This window comes from Coenobita brevimanus, chromosome 70 (genome assembly GCF_032717465.1).
Source record: "Coenobita brevimanus isolate Jiangsu-jjx chromosome 70, ASM3271746v2, whole genome shotgun sequence".
Lineage (NCBI taxonomy): Eukaryota > Metazoa > Arthropoda > Malacostraca > Decapoda > Coenobitidae > Coenobita > Coenobita brevimanus.
This window is the reverse complement of record NC_137023.1, coordinates 3,177,165-3,196,940: the sequence shown is the minus strand read 5'-3', so window position 1 is coordinate 3,196,940 and position 19,776 is coordinate 3,177,165. Positions and strand designations below refer to the sequence as shown.

The 19,776-nt window shown below is 52.4% G+C and overlaps 1 protein-coding gene across 1 annotated transcript in view; it reads left to right on the top strand.

Annotated features, from left to right (window-relative positions):
* Window positions 1-11,084, top strand: part of LOC145406339 (organic cation transporter protein-like) — a 92,200-nt gene extending 81,116 nt beyond the window's left edge. Inside the window, exons 8-10 of the mRNA XM_080277501.1 lie at window positions 8,579-8,784; window positions 9,646-9,712; window positions 10,947-11,084. Of these exons, the coding sequence (XP_080133627.1) occupies window positions 8,579-8,784; window positions 9,646-9,712; window positions 10,947-11,084 (411 nt within the window). The remainder of the gene's footprint in view (window positions 1-8,578; window positions 8,785-9,645; window positions 9,713-10,946) is intronic.
* Window positions 11,085-19,776: the final 8,692 nt, after the last annotated feature.

Here is a 19,776-nt window from a genome sequence, read left to right as displayed (position 1 = left end):
GGACACTGTGGGAGCGACCATTGATCGTCTCTACCGGAACACTAAGGGAGCGACCATTGATCGTCTCTACCTGGACACTGTGGGAGCGACCAGTGATCGTCTCTACTGGAACACTAAGGGAGCGACCATTGATCGTCTCTACCTGGACACTGTGGGAGCGACCATTGATCGTCTCTACCTGGACACTGCGGGAGCGAGCATTGATCGTCTCTACCGAAACACTTTGGGAGTGACCATAGATCGTCTCTACCAGAGGGGCGCTGTCTGGAGTTTGAGGTCTAACTCCACCCCTAGCTAACTCAGTGATTCCGCCACGCGAAGGTAGTGTCCTTCGCCTACGGTGGTGGCGGCATGGTGGCTGCATGTCATAGGGGCGCACGGCCCGGGATGACATACGTCGCTGTTGCCTGGAGTGGTGGTGGCTGGTGGTGGCTACCCTGTGGGGTCCGTGTGGGGGTGTCGGCATGTTTGTGGGCAATCTCTGTTGTTCCTGGTTTGCCCTGTCGTTGGGGATACTATAGTATTCTTCAGGAGCACTGTTAAAGCCACGCATTTCACCACCCTGTTCTTGTAAAAAGTCACGTCCCCGTGGCTGGAGGTGGCACGTTAGTGTGTTGGGAGTGGTGTAGACGTGCTGGAGGTGTCGCAGTGTGTTCTGCCAGGTGACAGTGTAGGAATTCTCCTCTTGTGCTGGGTCGTAGGTGAGGACGAGTGTGGAGGGGGCGGTGGTAGACTGGAGGATGTTTAACAGGTGGTGTGGCCCGCGGAGCTGGTGGTTCCTGCTAAGGGTAGGCGCCCATACGGCCCGCTTGATCCTCATGTTGCTTGGTGTGGCTGTCGGTGTGGTTGGGGGCTGAATGCTGGATACTGTGGGTGAAGGCCGGGTTTTGTGTCGTGGTAATGCGGCGTTGAGTCTCTGGGGAGTACAGGTAGAGGGGATTTGGGCCTGACGTAGCTTGACGGTGTGTGTGTGTATCGGGTGGGTGGGCATGAGAGTCGGCCGGAGGGGGTGGTGGTGGTGGTTCTGAGGGTGGGTGTGGGTGGGGAAGTAGGCGTGCAGGGTAGGCGGGGTCGGTTAGCACGGGCCGTTGCACGCATTGGGGGCGCGGAAGAAGGTGAGAACGTCGGAGTGGGCGTGCGTAGGTGTGGAGGGGAGAGGGCGGTGGTAGTGGGTTGTCCTGCGGGGGTGGCGGGGTGGGTGGGGCACGTGGGCTTGGGTGGAAAGGGTGAGGCGGCGGAGGGAAAGGGTGAGGGTGAGCGAGGCGTGGCGGGTGAGATGTCAGGTGAGGTGCAGTGGGTGGTGGAGGCGGTGGAGGCTGAGGTGGTAGGGGAGTTGGCTTGGAGGGTAGGTGGCGAGGAGGGAGTGCGATCTTGTGGTGCCATCCCGGTGTTTGGTGGTGGATAGGTCTGGCCGGTAGCAGGGCTCTGTGCTAGTGGTGTGGGGTGGGCGGTGGGTACGAAGCTAGGGGATGGTGCGAGTGTGGGGGCGATGGCGGACGGTGAGTGGTGCTGAAACCGTGGTGGCCTGGCAGGGGCTGTGGAGTGGGATGTGGCAGGTGGTGTGTGACGTCGGAGCCCAGGAAAGGTGGGGTGAAGTGTAGGGGGAGAGAGAGACGGTGGTGGTGGGGAGATGCGGCCTCGCGGGGTTGTTTGAATGTTCGGGGATGAGGAGGAGGGTGTCATAGGGAAGGTGAAGGAGTTACCCGTGTGGGCGGGGAAAGGGAACGGTGGTGAAGTGATGGCGGTGGGTGGCGCGGGGTGGGAGGTGGAAGGAAGTAGACGGGGGGAGGTGGTTTCAGGAAGTAGGTTAGGGGAAGATGTGGAGAGGGTCCTAGGAGGCCTGTGAAGAGGGAGGCCAGTTTTGTGTTGCGGGAGTATAGTGGTGTGTGGGGTGGGAAGGTTAGAACTAGGGGCAGGAATAGGGGAAGGTAGAACAGAAGAGATAGTGGGAGGGGAGAAAAAGGAAAGATAACGTTCTCCCCTGTCGTAGACTGGGGGAGAGGTGAGGTGGCCCCCGCCATTACGGTGGGATGCGGGGGCAGTGGAGGGGGCGCTTTTTGTTTTTCCCTTTTTGTTTTTTCTTCCCCTGGGGCTTAGGGGAATTTGCGTATGGTGGGGAGGTTTGTAAGCACCCTCGTGTCATTTGGCTGCACTAGGCAGCTTCTAGCTGCTCACGGATGTCGTGGATCGGACATCCGTGGTAGCACGGAGAAAATTCCCACGGGTTGATGGTGATGAGGTCAACGGGGAATTGATTTATTTCGCCGACGTGTTGAGGGGTGGCATGGACGGCTAAAAGGCGCCTCATTAAACTGATATCTCTATCTATGTCTCCTGTTGGATCATGGATAGTGAAGTGTTGTCTTACAACACTTGGGAGTACTCTGAGGAGAGTATTAAATGTATGCTGATCCCGGGTTTCTTCATCTGCCTCCGGGTAGGCAGCAGTAACCAGGCGTCTTGCCTGTAACAGGGTATTATCTAAATCCCCGTCGAATGCAAAACTATCCAATTTGGATAGAGCCACTACTTTCCCTAATGATGGGGTGATGGTTTGGACAGTGAACTTGGTAAAGTTCTGCTAGGTGAGTTCTGGGACGATTTTCGGCGCAATGTTTGCTGCGGCTTTACCCAGTAGTGGTAGTGTGACTGCAATTTTTTCTTGGTCATTTTCAAAGCCAATATCCAGTAAGGGTTTAATTATTGCAAGGTATGTGTGTATGTCATACTGGTCGGGGTCAAACTTGGGTAACTGAACGTGCGGTTTAGTTGCCATTTTTCCAAATATTTCCTGCTTACCTCTCTTCTACGCTCGGGTCTAGAACCACCGCTGGCCACCAGTGTAATGCTGGGTAGAATTAGGTTCGACTTCTCGTTCCTATTTCACCCAACGTGGAGCGGGGTCCTCTTTCAAGACCGGAACTAGTGCAATAAAGAGAGGCAGGACACAAAAACTCTCGGCAACACCGTACATGTATATTACCACAGTCAGACACAGGACAATTCAGCAGATATTACAACACAATATAGAGCAATATAAAACCTTATCTAGGATATGTGTATCTCGCAGGATACTTGCTTTCTTGATACTAATTACAACACAACAATCCTAGTGTATCAGGAGTGCAGTAAATACAAGTGCGCGCAGAGCGCGGATGGGGGGAGGGGGGGTTGTTACTCACTAGGAGGAGATAGGGGAGGTGCGGAAAGTGATTTAAAACGGCGAGGAGAAAGTTATGGTAATATTGGAAGACGACAGATATTAGCGGGGGAGTTTATATGGTTTCTGCTAGTTAAGATGCTTTGGCAAATGACTCTGATCCTTGATTTACACTTACTTTAGTTTTAGGAGCGAGAGCGAGTAATAGAGAAGGTTTTAGGGGTAGCGTGAGGAGGGAGGGAATATTATTAATACTTCCTTTCTCGATATTCTTTCGCCGTAATGGGGGTATGTCTTTTTAGGCATCGGCTTATTAATTACATATATGTCAGAAAGATCCTCCGGGTATAGTCCATAGAATCTCGCTTCACAGCGTGGGGAAAAAGGTGAAATACTCTTAATACTACTTTCACAATATTACTTCGCGGCTAGCCAATAGATCTTGTTTCAGCGTGGGGAGAGATAGAACACTAATAACATTCCTTTCTCACAGTCTTCCTTCACAGCAATGGGGGGTATGTCTTTATAGATATCCAGGGTGGCACTCGCACATATAGTCACTCAGATCTTAGTCCACATTCTCGACCTTTAACTTCTCATTGTGATCTGATTTACCCCGATATGCATTACATAGATTCACTGCACAATACTTACTCTAGGAGGGAGTCACACTTAACCTAAATAACTTATGTTACATTATCACCCGTATTTTATTGAGGAGAAGGACAGGAGCACGACATTGGTGATCCGGCTGAGCTAGGGGCACCGTCAAGGCAGGGCGAGCCGAGAGGGCACGGGGCGGCTCGCAAGGGCGTCCTCTCGTGTTCGGGACTCCCTGTGGATTCCGGAGTGGGCTCCGGCGTGTGGCCCTTGGGACTGGGGCCAAATAGCTCCAGGAACCTCTGTGTCAGGTCCCGGCGTCGTGGGGGCGTGGAGAGGTCTCGCCCGGGTGTTCTGGGGAGGACCGATAGAGACGGTGGGCTGCGGCCTCCAACGTCTAGAGGCGCCGTCAGGGGAGGACTGCGGCAGCGACTTTCACTGGGGCCCGACAGGTGCGTCTGCTCTAGAGCCAGGCGTAAAGAACAGAGACCGGGGGAGGCGAGGAAGCCTGTCCGGGGTGTTCTGGGACAGAGAGCCTGGATTTCAATCTCCGGCCGTGGAGGCGTCCCTCTCCTTTGCACGCCCTCGGAGCGACTGTAGATCGTGTCACGAGGCTGGGAGCGACCATAGATCGTCTCTACCTGGACACTGGGGGAGCGACCATTGATCGTCTCTACCCAGACATTGTGGGAGCAACCATTGATCGTCTCTACCTGAGCACTGTGGGAGCGACCATTGATCGTCTCTACCTGGACACTGTGGGAGCGACCATTGATCATCTCTACCGGAACACTAAGGGAGCGACCATTGATCATCTCTACCCGGACATTGTGGGAGCGACCATTGATCGTCTCTACCTGAGCACTGTGGGAGCGACCATTGATCATCTCTACCTGGACACTGTGGGAGCAACCATTGATCGTCTCTACCGGAACACTAAGGGAGCGACCATTGATCGTCTCTACCTGGACACTGTGGGAGCGACCATTGATCGTCTCTACCGGAACACTAAGGGAGCGACCATTGATCGTCTCTACCTGGACACTGTGGGAGCGACCATTGATCATCTCTACCGGAACACTAAGGGAGCGACCATTGATCATCTCTACCCGGACATTGTGGGAGCGACCATTGATCGTCTCTACCTGAGCACTGTGGGAGCGACCATTGATCATCTCTACCTGGACACTGTGGGAGCAACAATTGATCGTCTCTACCGGAACACTAAGGGAGCGACCATTGATCGTCTCTACCTGGACACTGTGGGAGCGACCATTGATCGTCTCTACCGGAACGCTAAGGGAGCGACCATTGATCGTCTCTACCTGGACACTGTGGGAGCGACCATTGATCGTCTCTACCGGAACACTAAGGGAGCGACCATTGATCGTCTCTACCTGGACACTGTGGAAGCGACCATTGATCGTCTCTACCGGAACACTAAGGGAGCGACCATTGATCATCTCTACCTGGACACTGTGGGAGCGACCATTGATCGTCTCTACCAGAACACTAAGGGAGAGACCATTGATCATCTCTACCTGGACACTGTGGGAGCGACCATTGATCTTCTCTACCGGAACACTAAGGGAGCGACCATTGATCGTCTCTACCTGGACACTGTGGGAGCGACCATTGATCGTCTCTACAGGAACACTAAGGGAGCGACCATTGATCGTCTCTACCTGAACACTGCGGGAGTGACCATTGATCGTCTCTACCGAAACACTTTGGGAGCGACCATAGATCGTTTCTACCAGAGGGGCGCCGTCTGGAGTTTGAGGTCTAACTCCACCCCTAGCTAACTCAGTGATTCCGCCACGCGAAGGTAGTGTCCTTCGCCTATGGTGGCGGTGGCGTGATGGCTGCATGTCACAGGGGCGCACGGCCCGGGCTGACATGCGTCGCTGTTGCCCGGAGTGGTGGTCTCTGGTGGCGGGTACCCCGTGGGGTCCGTGTGGGGGTGTCGGTATGTTTGTGGGCAAACTCTGTTGTTCCTGGTTCGCCCTGTCGTCGGGGATACTATGGTATTCTTCGGGAGCACTGTTAAAGCCACGTATTTCAAAAACTAGTCAGATCCTCGCAAATTTAAGGTATTTTCTCTAATACGTCTAGGTAAACTGATTTAATTTTTTCAGTTTGGTCTGATAAATAGTAACTATGTACTATAAGTTTTAATGTGAATGCACATCAGAACATGAGATTTTCAACATATAAATTACTCGCACATAAATTATTTTTATGTAGAGAATGGTCAGTATATAACGTTCCTTGTCTAACCTGCTGGGCTGTTACCACTGTGTTGCTGGAACGGCTTAGAATTATCAGTGTCTACCATGCATCATTTATTTAATTTCTACTCCTACTGCAAACCCATGCTCACAACTGCACTCCGAGTCACTCTACCAACACAATGCGGAACCTCTGCTTATCAAAATTCATTTATCCCCAGAACTACTACTCTCTGGAATTCACTTCCTGGGAGTTGCTTCCCACATACATTTAATCCTCTCGATTTTAAATCCAATTGTTATAAGTATTTTATGAATGGAGGATGCCTTTAGGCACATGGACTTATTTTTTTCCCTTTGTTTTTCCTTCCTCCATTCATTATAAAAAAAAAAAAGGTACAATCATGTGTTTCTTGTGAAATGCTATTTAAGAATCACCCTGGCACACATATATTCGTGTACCATGGATATTTAGTAGTGTTTATTTGTGGATCAGGGCAACATCGTGAATCTTCAGGGCAAAGTACTTTCGCCCGCCCAGTGAAATGCCTTCTTGTATGCTCATGGCTGCAAAACCCATGGCTGGAGTATGCCAATCGTTACTGTTAGGAAATACTTGAAGGTGAAAAAGTATTGCCCGGAGGTCTGCATGGCAGGACAAATTTGTGTGAAGTCAGAGGGTGTGTGAGGCTATGCACTCTGTGGTGTTCGTCCCAACTGAGGTGGTGACTTTACTAAACTCTACTCGAATCAGCTAATTTCCAGTAAAAACAAAAACCTTCTCCCCTCAGTGATGTATTACACTGCGTAGTTACATTACATTTTTGAGAATTAATAGGCTTCATATTGAAGTTCAGGAACACAGTGGTGTTGATACGGATACGCTAGAACGCATAAGGAGTTCTGCCCTGAAATGGTTTGGTCATGCACAGAGAATAGAGAATGAAAGATTGATTGAGACATTGTGTGTGAATGAAGTTAGGAAAGATAAGGGTAGAAGGAAGCCGGGGAGAAGGGGTGGGGGTGAAGGGAAAGTAGCCTGATGGCAGATGATAGGGTGACAGAAAAGTGATTTGTTTATGTTCATCCTTTCTGGTATTTAGATAACACATACACAGATATGGAGGGAATTGTCATGTGTGCTAAATTAGTGAATCTATCATGATCATTCATTAATATGATGGACAGCAGCTGATGGGCTCCGCTGCCACTGTAGGCCCTTGAACTAGGCTACAGTAATGAACAGAATAAATAATAAATACTCGGCATCACTTGAATTGCACGAGAGCACACCCACTGAGTAGCCTAGTGGTAGTAGTTGTAGTAGTAATGGAGTAACTCCATTTTGTCTAGCAGAGCAGACCCTTCAACCACAGGCAAGCAATTGCCCCTGCATGGCCATCCCGTGCAGTGAACTGAAATTTCTTTACGGTGGCCAGCGCCACATTACAGCGAGGCATAGGGAAGAGCGTGGAAATTTGGTTACCGGATGGACGCTGCATAAACATCTCCTCCCAGTTAAAAAGGAACACCATAGTAGGCTCGACATCACCCCATTACTTAGTTATATGATTACCACCCAGCACTGTCAACTGTTTTCTGGGTCACAGGAAACCACTAGTCCTGGAACTCAGTATAAAGCAACCTAAGAAACATGTAGACAGCACAAGTGAGTGGATGATGCTCGCCACCACGTGCCACACCACCCATTGTGTGAAATATTACTCCGTCATTATTATTTATGCAAGTACTTCATAGCTTAACCACACCCAAAGAGATAGATTACTGGTGAAACTATGCTGCGAAGTTCGTTCATTCAAAGATTCCCTGCACCTATAGTGCAGGCCGGGCCATATATTAGCCTGGTCAGCGGGGTATGCGCTGGTTAAAAAACTGTAAGTGGGGAGGACAGGACCTGCGGATTGCCTAGCACACACGTCCTGTCTCCTGACTGGCTTTGTGGTGTGTGTGAGATGCGGCGAAGGTGGTGGTCAATTGACACACGAGTGGACTGCATACTTGAAGGCACAAATATGATCTATAAATTGGGTAGCAAATAGTCTGACCGGTTGAAACAGTCATGTCCTCTGGAGACCCAATGTCATGTTATAAAAACTCCCTTTCATTACTTGATGAGATAACCCTAACATGTTTCAGAATAGGCGCTTTAGTGGTTTATGAACTTAGTGGCATGAAAAGTGGCATGACATGAGCAAAATAAGGACTGACACGCCTAACAGAAATTCGGAATGGGATATGCAGGATACAGCCAAGGACAGTAGCCAGTTGCATACCCATAAATGTTCAAGACAAGTTAGTCAGTCCTACGCACTGTTTACTGTGAAGTGCATAATATGAAACTACCCAATTTTACATAATTTTATAATGATTTCTAACTTTCTGCTCACGCAAGGCTCACGAGTGTATCTAGCCCCTTTCATGAAGAAGCATGTCACCAGAATATGGTCAGTATGTGCTGGGTGGCAGTATAAAGGTTAAGGTGGAAACGTTGATACTGGACATGTTTCTTGTGCTGGCGACCCTAGAGGTATGGGACTGGATCTAATTTAAGTTTGTTTCCTAACAGGAGGATACGTCCCGGATGAAACATAGGTTTGGTGGCAGTGTGGCTGACATGGTGAAATCAGTAATGCGGTACATGTTCCTGCTGCTGGTCACCCCGGAGGTGAGGGTCAGGACTCTTGTTGTCTTCTGCCTGTGGTCTATCTCTACGTCCATCTACTTCGGCGTCAGTCTCAGCTCATACAACCTCAGGTATAATCAGAAAAACAGGTATTGCCACAGTGATTGGTTGTACAGTCTGAACCATAAGAAAAGTATCATTCAGGTGTTGCACACTATTTCCAGTATCCAATCCAGTTCTTTATTTCTTCATCAGGAGCATAGAGGCAGGCTAATATTTTATTCCCTGATACAAGGAGTGATACAATGGTTTTCATTGGTATCTCAGTCAGTGGCTCGATTTGCCTGTATTATATTGCAAACACAATCAACCATTGGCAAAGACGAAATCTAACGATTTTTAAGGTACTGTGTCCTCTCTCTCATCAGTGCATAACAACTTGTTAATGTATCTCATTAACAAGGCTGCCTTCACATTTGCTGCTTTACAAACACATTAGGCTTAAGGCAAAAATGGAGCTTACAAATTTTCTTTCTTCTAAGCTTCTTCCTATCCCTCACCACATTTCACAAGATGTCGATGCAGTATCTCAGTTACTGCCCCACCTTTTGTTTTGATAATCGAACAATCTGTCTATAGATAAACGCCATAATACCATAAGGGTACGGCCACACTGAAAGCTATTTGCTGAGAGGGTAGAGGGTAATTCCTAGTGGATAGAGGCAAGCGATGCTGTGGCCACGTCGGAAGAGAGAAAATCGCGCCGGATGTCAGTCATAGTTCAGTGCCTGTCACACTCACTCGGTGCAATGTCACAGTCAAAAGTCTCTAGAAACTTGCCTCTAGGTCAGACTGTGTCTTATCACGAGCCCGCAGAAGTGTTTAGTGTGGTTTTGGGATTCTGTGTAGCAAATGGCGAGTGTTACTTAATGCGACTGAAACATGTTAAAACAGCGACATCAGTTGTTAAAGCTGTCTGTGTTTTACACAACTACATCTTTGAGATAAAGGGTCCTGACTCTCATCATTCATGTGTTTCTAAAGAACCAGTTCCAAGGAGACTACAACCTCGATGCTGTCAGTATCGTTCCCAAAACAATGCAATAAGAATTTGGGAAATCTTATTTCAGTGGAATTGGAGCTGTCCCCTGGCAAAATGACTATGCTTTACCAGAAAACGTTATGGCTACAGGTAACGGCTAATTATATTGATAAACCTATTACATTTCATAATTAAACAGTATCAGTTGCATGGAGAATATCTGTATTATATAGCCTACTTGGATAGCATTACCAGTCATTTTATGATACTCATCTGTTTAACTCAGTGATGATCAGTAAAAGGAAGATAATAATTCCCCTGGGTCTGATTTTTACACATCAAATATACCGGCATTGCACATATGTTATTTTCCTTTATTTTATACATGTTCTGTATAGAATATCAGTAAATTCAATAAATGTGTCAAACTTACTGAAATGCATGATTTACAGCATAGTGCCCCCAGAAACTCACCGATACCCCCACCCGGACCCCACGGGGTAGCCACAGCCGAACCACGGGATGCAGTGCGACAATGGCATAAGTCAGCCTTGGCCGTGCGCCCGTATAGCACCCAGCCGCCGCACCGTTGCCCCAGCAGGAAGATGACACTACCTTCAAGGAGTGGGACTGCCAGATCAGCTCGGGGTGGAGCTGTCTGTCCAGCTCCAACTAGCGCCCCTCAGGAGACGGCCGATAGCCGCTCCTGCCTTCTACAGGAAAGTGCTTTCTCTTTAGGGATGGCCGATAGCCGCCCGCCCCTCGTAAGGGAACCGTTGTCTCACCGGCCTGAGGGTAACGAGGAGACAGCCGATAGCCGCTCGCACCTTTGTCAGTGGGTGTCCTTCCTGGGACGGCCGATAGCCGCCCAACACCCCCTCCTGCAGGAGACGGCCGATAGCCGCTCTGAAGGTGTTGTCCCTGAGACGGCTGATAGCCGCTCACTCCTCCAGCAGAAGGAGAGGCCGATAGCCACTCCCGCCTTCATCAGACGGCCGATAGCCGCTCCGAAGGTGCTGCCCCGGAGACGGCCGATAGCCGCTCACCCCTCCGGCAGTAGGAGACGGCCGATAGCTGCTCACCCCTCCGGCAGTAGGAGACGGGCGATAGCCACTCCTGCCTTCCCCAGACGGCCGATAGCCACTCCGAAGGTGCTGCCCCTGAGATGGCCGATAGCCGCTCCCTCCTCCAGCAGAAGGAGATGGCCGATAGCCGCTTCGAAGGTGCTGCCCCGAGACGGCCGATAGCTGCTCACCCTCCCTCTTGCAGGAGATGGCCGAAAGCCGCTCCCGCCTACATCAGATGGCTGATTGCCGCTCCGAAGGTGTACAGAGGCGCGCTAAGTCCCCCACTCAGGCCACGGCCAATAGCCGGGCCTTGGCACCCTATAGTTGCGCCCTTGGGTAGCCACGGCCGATAGCCGGGCCCCATGGCCAGAGAGAGGCGTCAGAAGTGTCATCACCCCAGCGTGAGATGAGAGCCCAGACCTCCAGCACCGAAGGACCCCAGAGAGCCCCTACAGCTTCCCCTGGCCGCTGCTCCCTACACCTGGCCCTGGAGAAGACCCACCTGAGAGACCCTAGCTCAGGTCGGTGCCGCAGCCCCTACCTGATGGCGCCCCTTGACTCTGGGGGCCGCAGCCCTCGGTTACTCCAGGCCCTCCCCAGGACGGGTGTCATCTCTCCACGCCCCCGAGACGGCGAAAGACCTCCACCTCTGGCCGAGACTTGAGCCAGAGATTCCTGGACCTGTTTGGCCCCAGTCCTGAGGGCCACACTCCTGTACCTAGCCCGGAGACTACAGGCCCCTTCGCCACCTGCAGCCCTGGACGAGAGAGGATGCCCCTGCGAGTCGTCCTGTGCCCTCTCGGCACGCCCTCCCTTTGCGGTGCCCCTATCCCGGCAGAGTTGTCGCCGGCGTGTCTCCCTGCCACCCCCACTATATGAGTGAATTATGTTAAGTGTGGTGTTGCCCCAGAATTAGTTAAGCGACTTATGCTAAGTGCGACGTTGCCCCAGAATTAGTATAACAGTGATACAGTGACTTAGTGGTTGAATATCGAGACGAGCGAAATCATGGGCGGATGAAAAAGGACGAGTGCAGAAACTAAGTTCTGGTGAATCAGACTCACGAGTGACGCCCTTGTAGAAAATCAGCAAGACTACTACCCCGAGAGATTCTCTATAGTAAAATATACAAATGTCCTTTGTTACCGGGAAACAGTAGAGAAAGAGCGTTAACAATATTCTCCCGCTTGTATTACCATAAACACAGTGAATTCCCAGTGTCCTCCACCCTCCCTTTAAGAATCTCCTCCCAGCGGTTAGTGTGTACATAAGAACCTGGACGAGGAATAGAATCAATTTCCAAAATCCCTTTCTTATCAGAAAATACTAAGTTCGAATTAATAATACTTACTCCCTCCCAATATTACTATAACTCTGTTCTGACCCTCCCACGCGTCACCTCTCATCCCCTCCCCCTGTGTGAGACTCACTCCCGTGATCCCACGCGCACCGCAATCCTGTATTCCCTGTACACATGTGCACTAAAATTACAGTGTTGGCATCAATATCTGTTAAGCTAGTATCCTGTGAGATACTAATATCCTAGTTAAGGTTTCATTTTCTGCCACCTACTGTGTTGTAATATCTGCTGTTTTTGTCCTGTGTCTGACTGTGGTAATATACGTGTAAAGGTTATTGCCTGGAGTTTTTGTGTCCTACCTCTCTTTATTGCACTAAGCCCCGGTCTCGAAAGAGGACCCTGCTACACGTTAGGTGTTCTAGGACTGAGGAGTTGGGCCTTTTTCACCTAGCATTACACTGGTGGCCAGCGATGGTTCTTGACCCGGGCATAGAAGAGAGGTAGTGAGGAAATATTTGGCAAAATGGCAACTAAACCGCACATACAGTTACCCAAGTTTGACCCCGACCAGTACGATATACACACGTATCTGGCAATAATCAAACCCTTACTGGATATTGGCTTTGATAATGACCAGCAGAAAATTGCAGTCACACTTCCACTATTGGGCAAAGCGGCGGTGAACATAGCACCGAAAATCGTCCCGGAGCTCACCTGGCAGAACTTTACAAAGTTCGTTGTTCAAGCCATCACCCCATCATTAGGGAGAGTGGTGGCTCTATCCTAACTGGATAGTTTTTCATTTGATGGGGATTTAGATAATACCCTGATACAGGCAAGATGCCTAGTTACTGCTGCCTACCCGGAGGCAGATAAGGAAACCCAGGATCAGCATACGTTTAACACTCTGCTCAGAGCGCTTCCGAGTGTTGTCAAACAGCACTTTACTATCCATTACCCAACTGGAGACATGGATAGAAATGTCCAGCTCATATGGCGCCTCCTGACCGCCTGCCCTACTTCCCATGAAATTAATGTGGTAAAGAATTTCCCAATCAACCCCCGGCTCCCCCGACCATGCCACGTCCGCCCTTGCCTCACACCAGCCCTACCCCGGCGCCCAGCCCGCCTAGGCCACACCCCTCCTGCTGGTGTCCCATCCCTCGGGAAAATCCAAATCTGATCCTAGTGAATTCTTGGGAATTCACAGCCTGCAGCTCCCGCTGCAGCTTAAAGCTGACCACCACAGAACCACTGCCCTGGGTTCACGTAAGGTGTCCTCTTTAGAAGGTGAGGCCCCAGAAAATGAACTGGCACTCATGGACGAGCCCCATCCGGGAGAATAGGAGCAGGAACAGGAGAATGGAAGCCCCGGACAGCTGGATTTTTAGGCCCGTCCCCGCACCAACCCACGGTTGCGGGGGCCATTACCCCTAAGTGTCGCCCCCCAGTGTACCACAAGATGAAACTGAACGACGTGAAGGCCAGACTGCTAGTCGATACGGAAGTAGCCAGGTCCTGCCTTTACAGCCACTATTTCTCCCACCACAAATCGACCTTTGGCCCACTCCGCTCCACTGCCACTCACCTTGTGGACGGGAGGGATGGTCCCCTACCCATCCGTGGGGAGACTCGGGCCCTACGGGTCGACACCCACCAGCCGGTGTCCACCCGACATCAATTCATTGTTTTCGACTCCTCCTGCCGGAGCTACGATGGGTATTTAGGACTGGACTTACTCCAAAAACTTGGAGTTACAATTGACTTCCACTACAGGCAGCTCCAGTTCCATCCCCCACCCCATCCCACCCAGGCCGTTTGCACCTGTACGCCACGGCCCTGGCCAGAAGATTCGACCCCTTCCCCCATCCCGTGCTCCCCTCCTCCTCCCCTCCCTCCACCCCCCTCTCCTCCTCCCGTGCCCCCCCTCACCACCCCTCCTCCCTCTTTCCTTGCCACCATCTCCGCCGCTGTTACCATTCCCTCCCACCATGAGGCCCGGGTGCCTTTTAACCGGCCCTCCGGTCCCTCTGTCTTGTTCTCCCCCCTCCTCCCATCGGGAGCCCTTTCTGCCTGCCTTTTATTTCCCACTTTTCTCCCTCCACACCACACCACCGTCTGCATAGCTAACCTCACCCCTTCCCCCCTTACCCTCCCTAAAGGGCTTGTTATCAGAGAGATGGAGGAAGCCGAGCCCTGTGCCCCATCCTCCTCACACTTCCCTGCCCCCCTACCCCCCATTCCCGACCATCTCTCCGCCCAGCAGTCAGACACCTTACGTTGCCTCCTTCTGGATTTCCAGGACCTGTTTGCGACAGGACTAGCAGACATAGGGCACACCACGTATCAGTCACATGAAATTCGCACGACAGGCCCACCCATTAGATGGCCTTCCCGACGAAAGAATCCCGACAAAGGGAGGAAGAGGACCGCCAGGTACGTGAAATGATAGAGGCCGGCATCATTTCCCCCTCCACCAGCCCCTGGTCCTCCCCCATCATTCTAGTAAAGAAGAAAGATGGCACGATACGATTTTGCATCGATTACCGCCGCCTGAACGACGTCACCATCAAAGATGCCACTCCCCTCCCAAGAATTGACGATTCCTTAGATTCCCTTTACGGGGTGTCTTGGTTTTCCACCCTCGACCTCCAGTCTGGATACTGGCAGGTCCCTGAACATGCAGAACACCGAGGCAAGACAGCCTTTTCCACGAGCAACGGCAGACATTATGAATTCAATGTCCTGCCGTTCAGCCTTTGCAACGCCCCTGCCACCTTCTCCAGGCTAATGGAATCTGTCCTGAGCGGCCTCACATGGGAGATATGTCTGGCCTATTTGGACGACGTCATCGTCTTTAGCCAGACCTGGGCCGACCACTTGTAGCACCTCCGCTGAGTCTTCACTAGGATTCCCCAGGCAGGCCTCAAGCTCCATCCCTCTAAGTGTGTCCTGGCCGCCATGACTGTCTCATTCCTGGGACACGTTATTTCCCAGACAGGAATCTCCCTGGACCCCGACAAGCTCCGCGCCATAGCAGACATTCTGCCACCACAGGACGTCCACAGCGTCCGTGCCTTCCTAGGACTGACGTCCTACTACTGTCGCTTCATGAAGGGGTTCGCACAAATTACAAACCCTGTTCACGATCTGACCAGGAAGGGGGAGTCTTTCATCTGGACTGAGGAAAGGCAAGCAGCATTCCAACAGCTAAAAGATAAGCTCGTCTCCGCCCCCATCGTGGCCTTTCCCGATTATGCCCTCCCCTTTCGCCTCTACACCGACGTTTCCCTTACCACCATAGGCGCTGTACTAGCCCAGGTACAAGCCGGTCGGGAGCACAACATCGCTTGTGCCAGTCGCACCTTGAATCCTGCCAAGAGAAATTATGCCACGACCAAGAGAGAATGCCTCAGCATAATTTGGGCCCTCCAACATTTTAGGGCTTACCTTTCCGGGACCCAGGTCACGATCATCACAGACCGCCAGTCTGACTCACATAACGCCCAACTCGTCAGGTGGCGTGAAACCGTGGAGGAATTTCAGTATGAAATCTCTTACAGGCCTGTAAAACTCCACACCAATGCAGATGCCCTCTCCCCCCTCCCCATCCACGCGGTACAACTGGACCCGGACCTCTTACAACTATGGCAAGGAGCGACCCCCCTGGATTCCCGCGCACCTGTTCACCAAACTTTGCCAACAGGGTGACCATCTCCTAATCCCTTCCGCGTATATCCTCCTGACCCCCAGTGCAGCGCGTGACACCTTGCGCCACCTTCATGCCCATAACGGGATCCACCTGGGCAAAAAAGAAATTATTGCAAGTGTTTAACGACACCTACTGGGCGCCAAACCCTTCCACCCTCGCCAAGGAAATCATTCAAAGTTGCCCCTCCTGTGCACTGGGGAAAGATACCACCCGGACCGCCGGACCCTCGGGCCACATCACCGCTCACAAGCCCTGGAAACTCCTGGCGATAGATGTAGTAGGCCTCCTCCCTCCCAAATCTGGATATAAATATGTGATCACCTTTATGGACACATATTCAAAATTTGTAGTAGCCTGCCCAGCTAAAGAGCATCATGCCGTCGCTGTTGCCGATGCCCTTCTCCGACACGTGTTCCCTTATTTTGGCATCCCTCAGGCCATCCATTCTGATAATGTCCCTGAATTCTTTGGGAAAATCTGGGAGGAACTCGCCAGAACATTTGGGTATAAAATCTCCCACTCCTCTCCTTACTGGCCACAGGGGAACGCAGTATGTGAATGTAGCCATCATACTCTCATGAATCAATTATGCACACGCATCGAGGCTACGAAAGACGATGACTGGCCGGCTCACGTGAAGATCATTCAGGGCATGAATTCCTGCCCCTGAGAAGACGGGATTTCCCCACATGAAAGAATATTCAGCAAGGACCCCCTTCTATTACACTAGCCAGCACCTGCAACCACCCGCCTCTGCTCCCACTACAGACCCGTTGCACCTTCTGAAGGGCCGACTGCACCACCTACTAAAAAGTTTAGACCTTGGCCCTGACACAGCCTCCAACCCCTTCAGCCCGGGTGACACCGTCGTCATCGCCAAACTTCCCACCCCCCACAAACTCGCCCCCCGCTTCACGGGGCCTCACACAATCACCCACATCCCCAACCCTTACCAGGTTGTCGTGGATTATCACGGCACCCCATGCACCCTCCGAAACCGCCATGTGCGCCCTTTCTGCATGCCCGCCCTGCCACCCCAACCCCACACCCCCAACCTCCCCCCGTTCCCGCGCCACCATCCACCTCCACATATGAGTGCTACATTTCCTCCTCGCCCTCCCCCTCCACCCCCCCTACCGCCTCAGCCTCCCCGGCTGCCACCACCCCCCGCACCTCACCTGACATCTCACCTGCCATACCAACCTCCCTTCACTCTCTCTCACCCCTTCCCTCTGCCCCACCCTCACCGCCCAGCCCTATACGTCCTGCCCATGCCACCACACCCTCACCACAACCCACTACCACTGCCCTCCACCCACTGCCCTTGCATACACCTACTACAACGGCATCACCCCCCACCGCGCCCCCCACTCGCACAGCAGCCTGTACTACCCAACCCCGCCCACCCTGCATGCCCACTTCCCCACCCACTCCCACCCTCAGAACCACCACCACCCGCTCAGGCTGCCTCTCACGCCCACCCACCCGATACACCCATTCTCCTACACCACCCGCCTCCCCACGGCTTCACACTGTCATGATTCACCAAGCACAAATCCCCTCCACCTACACTCCCCAGAGACTCTAGGCTGCATTACCACAGCACAAAACCCGACCCCTGCCCTCGGTGTCCAGCATACAGCACCACACCACACCAGCAGCAACACCGAGCAAGATGAAAGTGCGACGGGCAGTATGGGCGTCTACCCTTGGTAGGAACTGCTGGCTCCATGGACCACGCCACCTGCTGAGCCTCCTCCGCTCCACCTCCACGCTCTTCCTCACTTGCGACGCGGAGTGGGAAGGAAACCACCCCACTGCTGCCTGGCAGGCCCTTCTACAGCACCTCCAACCTGTGTACGCCACCCACGGCACTCATGTATACCACCTGCAGCCACGGGGACGTGACTTTTTCCTGGAGGAGAGTGGTGAAATGCGTGATTTACAGCATAGTGCCCCCAGAAACTCACCGACACGGGGTAGCCACAGCCGAACCACGGGATGCCGTGCAACAACGGCATAAGTCAGCCTGGGCCGTGCGCCCCTATAGCACCCAGCCACCGCACCGTCGCCCTAGCAGGAAGATGACACTACCTTCAAGGAGTGGGACCACCAGATCAGCTCGGGGTGGAGCTGTCTGTCCAGCTCCAACTTGTGCCCCTTGGGAGACGGCTGATAGCCACCCCCGCCTTCTACAGGAAGGTGCTTTCCCTTTAGGGACTGCCGATAGCCACCCGCCCCTCGTAAGGGAACCGATGTCTCACTGGCCTGAAGGTAACAAAGAGATGGCCGATAGCTGCTCCGCCTTCGTCAGAAGGTGTCCTTCCTGGGACAGCCGATAGCCGCCCAACACCCCCTACTGCAGGAGGCGACCGATAGCTGCTCCCTGCTTCGCCAGACAGCCAATAGCCTCTCCTAAGGTGTTTTGTCCCCGAGACGGCCGATAGCCGCTCACTCCTCCGGCAGAAGGAGACGGCCGATAGCCGCTCCTTCCTCCAGCAGAAGGAGACAGCCGATAGCCGCTACCGCCTTCGCCAGACGGTCAATAGCCGCTCCGAAGGTGCTGCCCCGAGATGGCCGATAGCTGCTCACCCTCCCTCCTGCAGGAGATGGCCGAAAGCCGCTCCCGCCTTCGTCAGATGGCCGATTGCCGTTCCGAAGGTGTACAGAGGAGCACTAAGTCCCCCACTCAGGTCACAGCCAATAGCCGGGCCTTGGTGCCCTACAGTTGCGCCCTTGGGCAGCCACGGCCGATAGCTGGGCCCCACGGCCAGAGAGAGGTGTCAGAAGTGTCATCGCCCTAGGGTGAGACGAGAGCCCGGACCTAGAGCACCGAAGGACCCCAGTGAGCCCCTACAGCTTCCCCTGGCCTCTGCTCCCTATGCCTGGCCCTGGAGAAGACCCACCTGACGGACCCTAGCTCAGGTCAGTGCCGCAGCCCCTCCCTGACGGCGCCCCTTGGCTCTGGGGGCCGCAGCCCTCGGTTACTCCAGGCCCTCCCCAGGACGCCCGGGCGTGATCTCTCCACGCCCCCGAGACGGCGAAAGACCTCCACCTCTGGCCGAGACTTGAGCCAGAGATTCCTGGACCTGTTTGGCCCCAGTCCTGAGGGCGACACTCCTGTACCTAGCCCGGAGACTACAGGCCCCTTCGCCACCTGCAGCCCTGGACAAGAGAGGATGCCCCTGCAAGTCATCCCGTGCCTTTTCGGCACGCCCTCCCTTTGCGGTGCCCCTATCCTGGCAGAGTTGTCACCGGCGTGTCTCCCCGCCGCCCCCACTATATGAGTGAATTATGTTAAGTGTGGTGTTGCCCCAGAATTAGTTAAGTGACTTATGCTAAGTGCGATGTTGCCTCAGAATTAGTGTAACAGTGATACAGTGACTCAGTGTATGTTGAATATCGGGGCGAGTGAAATCACGGGCGGATGAATAAGGACGAGTGCAGAAACTAAGTTCTGGTGAATCAGACTCACGAGTGATGCCCTTGTAGAAAATCAACAAGACTACTACCCCGAGAGATTCTCTATAGTAAAATATACAAATGTCCTTTGTTACCGGGAAACAGTAGAGAAAGAGTGTTAACAATATTCTCCCGCTTGAATTATCATAAACACAGTGAATTCCCAGTGTCCTTCACCCTCCCTTTAACCCGTCATGTCCCGAGGTTTTCTGCACCTCCGACATCCCCCAGTCCCGAGGTATTTTAGAAAATAAATTTTTTGGCTAAAACCTTCGCTTTTGGTAAGAAACATTGAAAATTCATAGAGAAATCGCTCACCTGAGGTTTAAAATGCCCAGTCCAGGTAGGAGTTCCTCCTTACCTGACTGGGTTTTCTAACATGCTGGCACCAAAAAAAACGAGTTCTATGGGAGGGTAACTATTTTATCCACTCATAAACGGTATTTATTTATTTACTTGGTACGAATGTATATGTAGTATGAGGGTATATTGGTTTTCAAGCAGTAATAAAGGCATTATAAGCATTGTTTCACTCACTAACTAATCACCATACCTGAC